This window comes from Psammomys obesus, unplaced genomic scaffold, assembly GCF_907164565.1.
Source record: "Psammomys obesus unplaced genomic scaffold, mPsaObe1.curated_primary_1811, whole genome shotgun sequence".
NCBI classification, from domain to species: domain Eukaryota; kingdom Metazoa; phylum Chordata; class Mammalia; order Rodentia; family Muridae; genus Psammomys; species Psammomys obesus.
The window spans coordinates 1,656,899-1,671,738 of record NW_026587382.1 but is presented as its reverse complement, the minus strand read 5'-3'; the positions used below and the strand labels follow the sequence as shown (position 1 = coordinate 1,671,738).

The following is a 14,840-nucleotide window of genomic DNA, read 5'->3' as shown; positions in this document are numbered from 1 at the left end:
ATTAAAAACCTACTATGTGCCAAGCAAGGGGACTAATGAAAACACAGCTGCTACCATCAGAATGCCCCCGCCTGATAGGAAAAGCAAAGATGTAAACCCACAACAGGAAGGCGTGGCTGTGTCGGTGATGGGAAGAAGGGTGAATAAGCCACACACCAAGACTTATGCACACTCTGTTGGGCACGCAGTCAGGGTTTTGTTTTGTTTTGTTGTGAGACAAGGTTTCTCTGTGTAGCCCTGGCTGTCCTGGAATTCACTTTGTAGACCAGGCTGGCCTCCAACTCAGAGGTCCATCTGCCTCTGCCTCCCAAGCGCTGGGTGGGATTGAAGGCATGTGCCGCCCCTGCCTGGCTGTGGTCAAGAGTTTTAAGGGGAAACAACAACAATTAAAAACACTTCATGTGGGGCCCGCCTGGAGCACACCAGCTGCAAAGGGAATTAGGTATGGTTTGTGGCAACAGTTCAGTCTTGGGCTTCTGTGAGAAAATACTAAGAGTGAAGGCAGGTTCGGTTTTTGTTGTTTGTTTGTTTGTTCTTGAGACAGGTTCCCTCTATTGTGGACCTCTGGCTGTCCTGGAACTTGCTGTGTAGACCATCAGACTGGCCTCAGCTCACAGAGATCTGCTTGCCTCTTTTTCCGGAGTGCTGAGGCTGAAGGCGTGAGTCACCAGGCCTTTTTCTGGCTTCTGTTTCAGAAGAGCCTTGCAAACCAGGTTAAGCACTTCGGGCTTGGAGCATCTCAGAGGGAGGCACTACCTGAATCCAAGCACGGGATTCGCACGGCAGATGGAGAAAGCTGACGCTGGGAGTTGTCCTCTGAGCCCCACAAGCGTGCCCGCCCTTAGCACACATTCACCCCCTTGCCCCCAGTAAATGAATTAATGTAAAACATTTCTAAAAAGCACTCTGGGCTTTACTCCATAGGGTTTCATGCGCATCTCGGCGGGCTTGCTCGGGTTACAGGGAAGAGAGAAGAGATGGGAGGTCAGACGGGTTGGCTGCAGCCGACACCGGTCAAACAAGAATTGCTATGAACTGCGTCTCAAGAACAACGATAAGGAAGCTAGTTTGTTTGTTTTTGGAGAGGGGAAGCCCGCAGTACGGAGCCTCCCCTTGCTTCCTTCCCAGAGCCGCGTTAACGCGATTGCTCGGTCCCGTCCTGGCTTCTGTACCCCTCGTTGCGCTGGGCACACTTGGGTGCCCAGGTCTGCTGGGCGCCGCAGGAGCCTGTGCTTTCCGAACCGTTCTCTTTAGAAGCTCTCGGGGCTTGGCTTTCCGTTGGGGAGGAGGGGATGAAGCGCACGCGGGTCGTGACTAAAGGCCTCTGGACGTGACTAAGCGTCACCACGGGTAAAAGCGTCAGTGCCCTCGAAGCTCGGGAGGTCCGCGCGCTGGCCCGGGGCGGGAGGGGCGGGGCGGGGCGGGATTTGGGGCGGAGCTCCAGGCGCAAAGGCGGGGGAGCGACGGGCTGGGAGTCGCCTCTGCGGAGGCCGCGAGCAGCCCTCTGAGACGCAGTGGGTAGGTGCAGGGGGCCCGGGCTCAGGGTGAAGGGAGGGACTTGAGGGCCAGCCCAGGTGGCGGCTGGGGACTGCGGGCCTTTTGCCTCCGCAGGGGCGGGGCCGGGGCGGGGCCGGGGCGGGGCTTTCGGCTCAGCCGTCCGGCCCGAGTCTCTGATTGAGCGCGCTGGGATCTGGGGCGGGACCCGTTCCGCTTTTTTGACAGCTGTCTCCAGCACCGCTGCGGAGTGGGTTTGGGGATCTGTGGCCCGGCTCTCTGCGCGTCCCCGTCCCCCCGCGGCCCGAGCCCCGGCCATGAAGCGCATCTTCTCCTGCTCCAGTTCACAAGTGGCGGTAGGTGCCAAATGTGCGGGAGCAGGGCTGGGGCCGGGGGCCAAGCCCTGTGTTGACAGAAGACCCGAGTCCCGTCTCCATGGCAGGTCGCGTTAAGCCTGCGTTAGTCTCTCTCCTGCGCTGCTGCCAGCCCTGCTAACTGAACTTATGGGTGTCATCCAAAACGTGTTCCTCAACCTTCCTAATCTTTTCCTTCCCAACATTTACGACTTCCAGCTTCTGATTTGCTCTCTGAAGACCCGTCCTCTTCCAATGGCTCTGCTCTCTACTTCAGCGCTGGCTCCCGGTACTAGCCCACCTCCAGACGTCTACCCCACCCCAGCCTTTGCCTCCGTTCCTACTTCCACCCCTAATTCCTGCCCTATAGCTTCGTTTTTCATCCCTGCCTTCCCCCTACAACTTCCTTTCCCACACAGATCCACTTTGACTGTTGGCTTTCTGCCCCAAAGTATTCTCAGCCCGGAGCCTTCTCCCAGTCCTTCTTCGCAGCCCCCTCCATCCTTGCCTCTGGTCCGCTCCATGCAACATCCATTCCCATTCTCTCAAGCACCACTCCAAACCTCTTTCCAAGAGGCTATGCAACATGGATCCTCTGCTTTCTCTTTAATTTCTGGCCACCTTTCCCTCAGCATTACTCCCTCCGCATTACTCCCTCCGCCTGGACCTCCTGCCTGCTCACTGTGGTTTAATCATCTAATCTAGCTAGCTGGACGGGCGGGCTGTCAGAGGGCAGGCCAGTCGCCTGGCTGATGCCCAGGAGCCTGGGTGAGTTGCCTGCAGAATACACCTTGGCCTGTTCACTGCAGTGTCTGGTCCTCAGACTGGTTCTTGGGACCAATCAGGTCTTTCTGCCTGGGACCCTCCCTGATTATTCCTTTGTCTAGTTTGGAATTTGCATTCATCTTCTTTGATTGAGTTCGGGGAATGTGATGGTGAGGGAGAAGACAGACTGGACTGGCGATGACAGAGCCCCTGGTAGAGGTTCTCTATTCTCCGTGCTCCCCCCTCTAGGGCAAAACAACGACTTCAGAAGGTGGTGGTTCGCGGAGGTACAGCTTTCCTTCTGGAAAGAGCTCTTCCAGGGTGACCCTCTGTAAAGACAGAGCATCTTCTGTGGAGACTCGGGTGTGGGCTGCTTAACTGACTTGTCCTTCACAAGCAAACGTGAGAACTGTTCAGGCGTCTCACTGTGCGCGGGCAGGCCACAGAACCCTGGCAGAAAGCTGTGACGCAAGGGTAGGAAGTGCTGCAGTCTGTCTCTGTCCCATTTGCGGTCACTTTTACACACAGCTTCTCCACACTGACCAAACAGTCAAAAGGCCTTCACTATTCCAGCTAACAGAAACTGAGGCTACCTGGATCCTAGCTTAACGCTCAGTGATTTTCTTCTAATCCATGTCTACTTTTCCCTAAATATGGAAGGCCCTACAACCATTTCGCTCTTTCAGATCATGGAGTCTGCTTTCTCCTTAGGAGGAGAGACAATGTCAGTCTTTTATTCCCCCCCCCCTTCTGGAGACAGGGTTTCTCTGTGTAGCTCTGGCTGTCCTGGAACTCTCTCCATAGACCAGGCTGGCCTTAAACTCAGAGATCTGCCTGCCTCTGCCCTCCCGAGTGCTGGGATTACAGGCGTGCTGTCATGTCCAGCTTATTTCATCCTTCTTTGATTCTTGCATCCACATACTAACCAAGCCCAACCCTGCTTAGCTTCTAAAATCGAGCAAGTTCAAGGTGATATTGTCCTAGGCTCTTTCTGATTCTCTAGTCTTTGGGCAGTGCCTCCTTTCCCAGATGCTGGAGTGAGCGATGGATGAGATCTTGGGATCTAGAACCCTCCCTCCATCCACTCATCTGAACTCTTGCTATTGCAAGATTGTAGCATATCAAGCGTGTAGGGTAAAGGGCACACTCACAGCTGTATGCCTAGAATGAGAACATCTTTTCTCAGATCAAGCTTGCAGAAGATGTTAAAACAGGCTAGCTTCAGCTATAAGTTGTTTCCTCAAGAAACCTGACCATAATAATCCCAAAGATAATGCCCTCTGCTTACCACACTGAGTCTATCACAGATAGTGTGACAGCTTTCCTGGGCACTCCAGAAACCCAGCTTCCCAAATATGCCAGCAGATCGTATCTCCTTATCCCAATTCAAGACCTTGCATAGGAACCTTCATTTGAGGCAAGGATGGGAGAGCATTGGCCATTTAACAGCCAGTCTGCATTAGGCTGAGGATGTAGCTCAGTTGAGAGAGTGCTTTCCTAGCATGCATGAAGCTCTGGGTTCAACCCTCAGCTCCATGTACCTAGGCATGGTGACACTTTCCTGTAGTCCCAGCACTCAGGCAGAAGAATCAGAGATTCAGGGCCATCCTCTGCTACAGATGGAATTGTCTCAAAAAAAAAAAAAGTAATAAACCAACAAAATCTAATGTACGTGGCTTACTGCCTCGGAAGATGACAAAAACTCAGCCCCTCTAATCGCAGGTTATTTGACTCAAAGTTAACGATGTCCTCCAGGTTGGCATAAATCTAAGTTTACTCTGACACAGACCAAGAGGTGGGCTGGTGAACAGCTTTCAGCCTGTGGCTGAAAGTTCCCCAGCTCAGCATAGGGGAACTTCTATTGCATGTAAAGCGTTAAGGACCTCCAAGGCAGACTTCCCATTTCCGCCCACCCAGTCTTCAGCGGAAGACACTCCTGCACTACCTGTTGGCGTCTTGGTTTCCCATCTCGACAGGAAGCCTGAGAGTTCACAGTCAGAGACTGGAACAGGTAAAATTACTTGCGCACGGTTCCCTAATCTCAGCTACAGCAATGACACCGCTTGTCCTTGTTAGGGAGTCTGCTGATAATTAATTTGGTGATTGTTCCCCTGGGGCTGTGATGGTAATCCACTGTCTCCTTTCCGAGGTGCCAAGGCCAGCACTGGGCTGAGCCTTGGGCTTTGGAAGCAGTCTTCTTGTACATTCCTGTGCCGTGGCTCCACGGGAAGAAGTTCTGCCCATTCTAAAGTCTCCCTGGCAAAACAAGGCTGTGTGAAGTAAACCGGGTGGAATTAGAAGGACCTAGCTGGAGAGGAACACAACTACGGCACCAAACACACTTCTCCGCCTATCTATCTTGCCTAACACATTGGCTTAGATGAAGAAGATTTTCCACTCACTTAGCTGGAGAATGTTAAGTCCTGGCACATCCAAAAAGTGCCCAGCAGAGCCAAAAAGGACGAGGACTGGAGCTTCCATTTATTCTGTGTCTGCTCCGTGAGAGAAACAAAATCCAATGCTTTGTCTGTGCTTGTATCATTAGAGAACTGAGGTTCAAGGAAATGTGTATACACCTGACGCAAAGCCAGAGCGCCAATGTGATAATTTTAGAGCTGGTACACAGTTAAGACCTCCTCACCCTTGGGGGCAGGAGGAGGATGTGAGTGGCAGGCTAGTCAGGGAAATATGCATCGAGAACAAGAAAGAGAGCTGACGTTTGCGAGCAGAGGACTTGAGGCTAAGGTCAGCTGGTGGCACCAGTGCGTGGTCGGGCACTGTTTTCTATGGGATGACCTGGTTCCCAAGGGGCACTGAAAAGAAGCGTGTTCTTGCGAGTCAGAACCTGTCAGCTGTGGAGGAGTCATTCTGTTTGCTTTGTCATTTGAGAAAAAACCTGTTCAGAGACTCCTCCACATGCAGGGAGTAACATCCGAGAGTGAGTAGCTTTGCCCCGGAGGCATTCTCAAACTTTATCTGGAAATAAGTAATCCTTTTCCCATCGCTCTGTAGTAGTGCGGTCTGAGGTGGAAATTGGGCCTGGACGCGAGAGGCCTGTGCTATTTCTGAAGCCAATGCCGTTACTCTTTTATGTGATCCTGGACAGATGTTTTACACATGTGTGCTTACATTTCTTTTTCTGTGAAAGACAGAAGATAATATCATTCCTGTCTATTTTGGGGGACCATTAGAGGCTAATTGGAAGGACTAGGAGAAGTTATGAGTGTTTTATAGGAGCGTTACCTCAGAATCCCATCTAGCCTAGACAATTTTATGGCTTGGACCTTTAAATCTTTCCTGTGTTCATGATTAACAATTTGTACCGACTATATAAACAGTACTTGAGAGCGAATTATTGGGCTTCCACAGACTTTTTTTTTCACCCTTTCCTAATCCCTCTTTCTTGTTGAGATTGTGAGATGGAACAGGCCACCCCTGATCTCTCACTGCTTCCTGTTTTGTTGTGAGGATGCCATACACTTATGTGGTTCTGTCTACATTGGCTCGTCTAATGCATTGTGGTGAGGTGGTTATTACTGCCTACATTTTATGTGCAAGGAAACAGGTTAGAGTGTTTCATGGCTTGCTCTAGGTTACAAAGCTGAGAATGTAGCCGAACCAGGTCCCACACTCAGTTTAGCTGACAAAATGCTCGTCTTGAAGACTTTTCCTTCCTACCAATGATCTTTGCATTCCCCACTCCTTCCCTTCCCCTGACCAAACCAGGCTTTTCTGTGCTTGCAGCCCTAGGTGTTTTTACACAGCTCTTTCTTTTATGCCCTGTAATACTTCAATTATTTTAATTACTTCTCCACCCTCAAACCCTGAGCTGGAAGGATGGAACAATGTATGCTGAGGTGTGGCTGCTGTCTGGGACAGCTGCTCCCTGACAGAGAAACTAGGAGGGAGGAGGGTGGAATCCCTTTCTTCCTCTTTTTTTTTTTTTTTTTTTTTGCTGCCTGCCTAAGCACAGCTAGAAATTGGCCTGCCCTTTGCTGGTTGTTTCCAGTGAAGAGGTGGAGAGACTAATGGACGACATAGCCAGATATGATAGAGGAAAGCAGAAACTCCGTAACCACTGCCCACCCCACCCCACCCCCAACTTGGGGACCCAGAGTCAAGGGCCAGAATGGAACCCAGAACCTGCACATGCCAGGATATTCCCAGCCTCTAGTGGGAGGGTTTTTCCCCCTCTTTTTGAGACAGTTTCTCTGTGTCCTGGAATTCTCTTTCTGTAGACCAAGCTGGCTTTGAATTCACAGAGCTCCACCTGCCTCTGCCTCCCGAATGCTGGTGTTAAAGGCGAGCGCCACCTCATCCTATCATCTGGTGAGAGTTTTAGATGAAATTTATTTTAAAAGGTAAATTTAGGGCCTGGAGAGACAGCTCAGCAGTTAAGAGCACTGGCTGCTCTGCTAGAGGACCTGGGTTCAATTCCCAGCAACTACATGGCAGCTCACAACTGTCTAAAACTCCAGTTCCAGGGGACCTGACATCTTCACATAGACATGCAGACAAAACATCAATGCACAAGAAATAAAAATAAACAGATCATTAAAAAAAGAGGTCTTGTCAGGTATAGTGATATGTACCTTTAAGATTCAGGAGACAAAGGCAGGAAGATTTCTGTGAGTTTAAGGCCAGTCAGGGCTGCAGAGTGAGTTTCAGGCTAGCCAAATCTACATAGACTCTTTCTCAAAAACAAACAAACAAACAAACAACAACAAATCCCCAAACAAAAACAAATAAATATGAAGAGTCCTAAAATGCTAGACATTCACCATTATTAATAATTTTGAAGCTATGTACGGGAGAACTACTTAAAGGCCCGAATTCAAGAGACTGAAATAAGAGGATCTTGAGTTTGAGGCCCGTCTGCCTACCTAGAGACTCCGAGACCAGCCTAAGCTAGCTTGACTCTGTTTCAACAAAGCAAAACAATTTGAAAATAATAAAAGTATCTGAGTGGTGGTGCTGCACGCCTTTAGTGCCAGCACTTAGGAGGCAGAGGCAGGAGGACCTCTGTGAGTTTGAGGCCAGCCTGGTCTATAAGAGTGAGTTCCAAGACAGCCAAGGCTACACAGAGAAACCCTGTCTTGAAAACAAAACAAAACAAAAAATAAACAAAGCAACAACAATCAAAACCCCCAAATAATAAAAGTAATTTTTTTTGTTTGTTTATTTTCTGAAAGAGTCTTTTAGCCTCAAACCCGAGTCTCTTATCTCAGCCTCCCACTTGATACTTGGGAAGTATCATCATACATATACACCCCAGCACACAAGTGGGATTTCATGCATGTCAAACTGGCCTTAAGCTGGCTCTGTAGCTGGGGATGGGCCTGATCGTCCTGCCTCCCCCTCCTGGGACACTAATATCAGATGATAAGTTTGAGCCACCACACCAACCTTTGCAATGTTTAATTCAGTGATCCCTGAGGCCCCTCTGGGTCCATGGTTGACAGTTGCTGTCAATAATTCTTGGTGACACTCAGACTGGTAGGTATTTTGCCGGATCACTTACTGATCTGCTGCTCTGTGACAGGTGATTATGAGCAACGAGGACCTCCGGATGCTCCTTTCCTCTTCCTGGGCATCTAGTGTCGCTTTTCTCTCCCCGTCCCACTGCCAGCCCCAATGGTCATACAATCTGTAACTCCACCAGGTGGAGAAATGGAACCGCCGAGACCAGAAGCTGCTGGAGGCCGTGCAGCGGGGGGATGTGGGACGCGTGGCCGCCTTGGCCTCTCGGAAGTCAGCCCGACCCACTAAACTAGACTCAAATGGCCAGTCCCCGTAAGTAAGTCTTCTTGACCCTGCCCTGGTATGTGGTCCTTTTTGAAAACTTCAAACTTCAGAACGATCAGGGGAGGCCTATAACTTCAGAGCCCTTTTATTGTTTGAAGCGGCGAGCGTATAGCTAAACCTTTGCCATGTATCAAGCACAGAACAAACGAGGAAGGAGGATTTTGTCCAAGAGTTTCAACCACTGCACAAGCCATATTGACTTGAAAAGGCTATAAAATTAAGCCAACAGAGAAGTAATTGCTAAATAAAATTTCCTCATCAAAAAAGTTAGGAGGGGGTGTAAGTGGGGAATGAAGGAGTAAGTCATGGGAGTCTTGAGGCTAGAGGGGTGTGCTACCTGCTGCCAGCCTTCTGCTCTGGTCTGGCTGACTCTGATGCCTGATACAGGTCTCTGATACAGGTCTCAGAGGGCTCTGATACAGGTCTCGGGAGGGCTCTGTGCTGGGAGAGGCAGACAATCACGGGTTCTCTTAACGTCCCTACACAGTCTGAAATCCTCTGAGACTCGTAGCTCTTCTAGCTTATCTGGCAGCGTCCTCTGACTTCACGGCTGTAGGTCACGAAGGCAAGGCTTCTCTCTTAGCAAGGTAGACTGGGAGCCTCCCTCTCTGCTCTGAGAGTTGGCTTTGGGCTAAGGAGCAGAAGAAGCAGAGCTTATTAAATCTCCCCCTTGTCGGCTGTGCTGGTACCTGCTTATAATCCCAGAATTCGGGAGGATCAAGCATTTGAGGCCAGCCAGGTCCCTATAGTGAGTCTCTACCTCAAAACAAACAATCAAAGCCAAAGTAAAGACAAAGAGTTGTGTCCCCGCCCCACCCCCACTTTACCCCCTGGTCTTTCATCCCCGTTCTGTTTCTTGGCTTTGACACTGACAGCTTCCATCTGGCAGCCTCCAAAGGCCTGACAGAGTGTCTGACAATCCTGCTTGCAAACGGGGCTGACATCAACAGCAAGAATGAGGACGGTGAGTCAGCCAGCACCGCCTCCCCCTGTGCTGCAAGACTGTCTCTGTAGCTGCAGAGGGGCCCGGTGCTGGGCTCTGATGGCGGTGCCAACTGTGGGCCTCTGCTTCTTTGCTCAGTAAGTCTCGGCCAGCATCTTCCTGTAAGCTAGGCACACCTCACCCTAGCTGCCCCGCCTCCACCGAAGGTACCAGCTGCTTGGGGAACAGGAATTTCTGGCCCGGTGTGGCCTAGAGCTTCTCTTCTCTAATCTCCCTCTGATTATCTGTGCGTCTCTTGCCTTCCCTCCCAGTGAGTCATCTGAATTCATGGGGCCACCCACCCTCTCTCTCTCTCTCTTTCCAGGAAGCACCGCCCTTCACTTGGCCACCATCTCCTGTCAGCCACAGTGTGTGAAGGTCTTGCTTCAGGTAAAAGCGGTCCTGCAATGCTCTCCATCCTTGTCTTGTAGTAACTGACAACATTGTCTCATTCCAAATAACACAACCAACAGCCACTTATCAATATGTCCACAAACGTGTGTTTAACATCTCCTCTGTGCATGTACCATGCTCGATACTGTCTTTAGGGGCAGGTCAGAAAGCAGGGTACCCAAGGACTAGAGGGCTCTACACATATGGGCAGGTAGAAGAAAAGCAGGGATGTGCAATTAAAAATGTCTTTGCGGGGAGAGGCTAGTAAGAGGGATCAGCAGGTAAAAGAACTTGCTGCCAAGTCTTGTGACCTGAGTCTGACCTCCAGAACCCACTTGGAAGGATAGAACTGACCCCTGCAAGTTGTTCCCTGACCCCCCCCCCACAAGCATATCCATAGCCCCCTCCCCAAGTAAGAATAAATAAAGAAAATATGATGGGAAGGGGCGTTACAGACATTAGCATAAACAAAAATATACTAGTGTACTGACATGTGGGTGATTTAAGTCTTCCAATAGACCGCTGAGCACACTCTGACTATTCTCCTTTTATAACTCCTGAGCGTTTCCAAATTTCAAGTAATGGTCCCTAAACTCCAGCCAATTCAGGCGTCATTTCCTTTACTAATATTTATTTACTGATCGCCTGATTTGTTTGTTTTCTTTGTCCCTAGTTAGAGTTAGGACTGAATTTCAAGGCTGTCCCATCTGCAGGGAATGACTGGGCTTGCCTAGCAGTTGGCTTCCCTCAGAGCTGTGGTCCTCCTTTTCCTTTTCCTATTACCATGGAAACTGGTGACTGATATGGGGTACGGGGTGAGGACGCTGACACCAAGCTTCATCGCTGCTTCTCTCTGTGGCTATTTACAGCATGGTGCTAACGAAGATGCCGTGGACGCAGAGAACCGTAGTCCGTTACACTGGGCAGGTGTGTGCCTGGGGGCTGCTGGGAAACATGAAGGGTCATGGGAAGGAGGGACAGATGCGCTTCAAACCTCTTCTCACCAAACTTCTTTCAATCCTTCCAGCCTCCTCTGGCTGTGCCTCGAGTGTCCTCCTGCTGTGTGACCACGAAGCTTTCCTGGATGTGCTGGACAATGTGAGTATCAGATGGACCGATGGGCGGCGTCTCACACTGGGAGGCTGCCGCTTTCTCTGTGTTTGGTTGGCCAGATTCTGTGAGTCCCTCCTCCATCCCTCTTCTCCTTATCCTTTGGGGAGCCTCAGGACTTGAGCTTGTTTCAGCAGGGGGAGAGGGGAGTTGGTAGGGTTGGACGGTCAGATCCTTGTCTCTCACACTGTCCCACAAACCTCTGCAGGATGGACGCACGCCCCTGATGATTGCGTCGCTGGGTGGTTACGCCACTATCTGCTCACAGCTGCTGCAGAGGGGTGCCCGGGTGAACGTCACAGACAAGGATGACAAGTGAGAGTCTCTATCTTCCATCCCAACTTCCAGGCCTTTACTTATCTAGAAAGGAGCCCGTGGGAGAGAACAGGATAGTCTCTGTTCTTCGGGGCCTCCTCCCTTCCCAGGAATGACTCAGAAGAGCTTTGCTTGGTGCTCTGACTAAGGTAGCCATGCTAGCACAGATGATGCTAGGAGTAGAATGGCTACCTCTGGGGTCACTGCTCTAATTTGCTGCTTCCTAAACTGTGGGGTTCTTTCCTTCCAAACTTATGCAGAAGAGTGCAGTGGTGCACACTTGCAGTCCAGTACTCGGAGGGTTGAGGCAGGAGGATTATGAACATATATGTCTGTGTGTGCGTGTGCACACGCAGAACTTTAGCATTCTATAGAGCAGACAAAAATGGAGCCCTCCCAGTGGTCCCATTTTCTGATGGTCCAGTTCCAAGGAACACCCCTGGAAAAGTCCTACTCTGGGGCAACGCTTTACCCCTGGCTGGTGTTGGTGTGCTGGTCTGGCTCCACGGAGTGTGGGCTTACCCTGTGACTGGAACTCCTGAGACCAGGAGGGGAAGCTGATGCTGCAGGTTTGTCTCCGCTCGCAGATCAGCTTTGATCCTTGCCTGTGAGAAAGGCAGCGCTGACGTGGCTGAGCTGCTCCTGAGCCACGGAGCAGATGCTGGAGCCGTGGACAGCTCAGGGCACAATGCTCTGGACTATGCTCTGCGTACACAAGACAAGGAGCTGTGGAGGCTGCTACAGCAGGCGCTGAACCGACGGCGGAGAGGCGGTAAGGTCCCTTCATGCCTCCAAGATCTCTTACTAGCCAAAGAATTAAAGAAGCCGCTTAGTACCCCACTGCTCAGGAAAGCAGTCCACCCGAAAAAAAAAAAAAAAAAGTCACAAAATTCCTCAGTGCAGCCTTTGCTTGCTGACCGCAACTCTGGCTAATGTTTTTGTTGTTGTTTATTTGCTTTTAAGAAGGTTTCTCTGTGTAGCCCTGGCTGTCCTGGAACTCACTCTGCAGACCAGGCTGGGCTCAAACTCAGAGGTCCTCCTGCCTCTGTCTCCCAAGCGCTGGGATTAAACGGCTCTTGCTATTGTCATCCATGTGATTTCTATTTTTGCCCACCACCGATGTCTCAATACCTACTCTAGCACCGTGATCAATGAAAGAAAGGAGCGAACAAAACAAAGGAGCCCTCCATCTCTGGGCTAGGAAGCCAGAGTTGCTGGGTAGTGATGGATCCGTGGAAAAGGAGTGTCACCAGGAGTTGTGTGTGAGGCCTTAGCATAATGAGAGGCTACCTTTTCCCTAACGAAGACTGAAAACTGAAGGAGAGCTGAGTTCTTATTCGTTCTGTGTCTTCTGTTACAGGTCATGGACTGGTTCAACACCCAGATCACACACCTCAGGTATGACCCCTAAGTGTCTCTCCTTTTTGTTTCTGACTTGCCCCCAACCCCCAAGAAATTCCACTAATCCGTGTGGGCATCAAGTCATTGTCAGAGAAGCAAGGTCTTTGCGGAGGCGAGTCTTAGAGCCTCACATTCCTGTTCTTTCTGACATAGGCCTCTCCGTCCGGGCCTCAGGTGGGGCCGCCTCCTAAGAGCCCCCGGAGAGCAGAGCCCGAGGAAGAGCAGGAGGAAAAGGAGGAGGAAGAGCAGTGCTCAGAAGAGTGGAAGTGCAGGTATGAAGAGGAGCGGAAGAAAGTCTCTCAGCTGGAGCAGGAGCTGGCGCGAAAGACTGAAGAGTGCAAGGCTGGAGCAGCGGCCTTCTTAGGCCTAGAGACCCGGATTAGAGAGCAGGTTCAAGAGTTGGAGCACATCCTGCTGCGAGAGCCTGGCGCTCCAGGAAGACAGGGCCCTGGCCTCCGGCCTGGAGGAGATGGTATGGAGCAGGGCTGTCCCCTGACCCTGCTGGCTGAGAGGATCCAAGAGCTGAAGAAGCAGCAGAGGGCAGCAGCCACAGTAGAGCTGACGTCAGCCTCCGAGGAAGCTGAAGAGTTAGCGCCAGCAGAGATCCAGCGTGAAGCCCGCGGAAAGTCCCAACAAGAACAGGGGCGGCCCCAGAACTCAAGGCCTGAGAGCATCGGAAACGGCGCAGGACGGCAACTCATCAGCCATGGGGGCCAGAACGCTGAGCAGGTGTGTGCTGGCCAGAAGGCGAGGTCCCCGGCTCTGGGGACTGACCCAGCGGGCGCACTGGGAGAACCAGCAGGCCTCGCAGCCATGGATCAGCTCCTCCTGCAGCTGAGGGAAGAGCTGGCCGCCGTGTGGCGGGAAAAGGATGCTGCCAGAGGGGCTTTGTCGAGACCAGTGCTGGAGGGAGCCCTGGGGGCTCCCAGAGCTGAGGCTGCAGCAGCTGCTTGGGAGAAGATGGAAGCCAGGTTGGAGAGGGTGCTGGTGAGGCTGGATCGCGCAAAAGCGGGGCTGCAGGTGAGACCCGAGGCCCCTGCCCAGAGGTCCCGAGACGGGGCCCCCAAGGCAGTCCCAGGATGCATTAAAGAGCAGGAAGAAAAGAGGACGGCTCCCGGAGCCAGGGGGGAACCCTTAGGGGCCCCTGGAGGAGAACAGGCCTCAGGAGGCCTGGCGAAGGGCCCCCTGGAGAAAGAGGTGTCAGCACTGAGACTGAGCAACAGCAACTTGCTGGAGGAGCTAGGGGAGCTGGGGAGGGAGAGGCAGCGTTTGCAGGGAGAGCTGCAGTCCTTGACCCAGAGGCTACAGCGGGAGTTCGTGCCCAAGCCCGAGGCGCAGGTCCAGCTGCAGCAGTTGCGGCAGGACATGGGGTCGCTGACGCAGGAGCTGGCCGCAGAGAAGGAGGCGACGGAGACGCTGCGCAGGCGACTGGCCTCCCACAACAGCTGCCTCCAGAGACTGTGGAACTGCCTCCCCCCAGACCTCGCGGGCAAGAACTCAGGCCCCCTGGAGGAGCTGCAGGCCTGCATCAGCACCCTGGCGGGTAGGTACCAGGAGGCCCAGCAGGTGCTGGCTCGGTTGGAGGAAGAAAACCAGCAGCTGAGGGCATCCCGGGCCCCCTGCGGGGAGCCGGAGGCGTCCCCCCAAGTGGCTGCCCTGGAAGAAGATCTGGGCAAGCTGGAGGGAGAGCTCCGGGCCGTGCAGGCCACGATGAGCGGGAAGAGCCAGGAGATCTGCAAGCTCAAGAAGCTGCTCTACCAAGCCACGGAGGAAGTGGCCGAGCTCAGGGCTCGCGAGGCAGCCAGCCTGCGGCAGCACGAGAAGACGCGAGGCTCGCTGGTGGCCCAGGCCCAGGCCTGGGGCCAGGAGCTCAAAGCCGTGCTGGAGAAGTACAACACGGCCTGCCGGGAGATGGCCCGGCTGCGGGACGCCGCGGCGGAGGAACGTCGCCGCAGCGAGGACCTGGCGGCGCGGGCGGCCGAGCAGGAGCGCCAGGCCGGCGAGATGCGGGGTCGCTCGGAGCAGTTCGAGAAAACCGCCGAGCTGCTCAAAGAGAAGACGGAGCACCTCATCGGGGCTTGCCGGGACAAGGAGGCCAAGGTGAGGGGTGGAGGCAGCCTGGGAGGGCGGTGTGTTCGTGGGGCTGCAGAACGGAAGGTCAGAGTAAAAAACAGCGTGTGTGTGTGTGTGTGTGTGTGTGTGTGTGTGTGTGTGTGTGTGTG

At 52.6% G+C, this 14,840-nt stretch overlaps 1 protein-coding gene across 1 annotated transcript in view; it reads left to right on the top strand.

Annotated features, from left to right (window-relative positions):
- The first annotated feature begins 1,751 nt into the window (after positions 1 to 1,751).
- Positions 1,752 to 14,840, top strand: part of Ankrd35 (ankyrin repeat domain 35) — a 17,321-nt gene continuing 4,232 nt past the window's right edge. The window contains exons 1-10 of the mRNA XM_055603799.1: positions 1,752 to 1,850; positions 8,275 to 8,405; positions 9,293 to 9,381; positions 9,725 to 9,789; positions 10,662 to 10,719; positions 10,820 to 10,890; positions 11,111 to 11,217; positions 11,805 to 11,989; positions 12,578 to 12,615; positions 12,772 to 14,718. Coding sequence (XP_055459774.1) covers positions 1,812 to 1,850; positions 8,275 to 8,405; positions 9,293 to 9,381; positions 9,725 to 9,789; positions 10,662 to 10,719; positions 10,820 to 10,890; positions 11,111 to 11,217; positions 11,805 to 11,989; positions 12,578 to 12,615; positions 12,772 to 14,718 — 2,730 coding nt within the window. The 5' untranslated portion in view covers positions 1,752 to 1,811. The remainder of the gene's footprint in view (positions 1,851 to 8,274; positions 8,406 to 9,292; positions 9,382 to 9,724; positions 9,790 to 10,661; positions 10,720 to 10,819; positions 10,891 to 11,110; positions 11,218 to 11,804; positions 11,990 to 12,577; positions 12,616 to 12,771; positions 14,719 to 14,840) is intronic.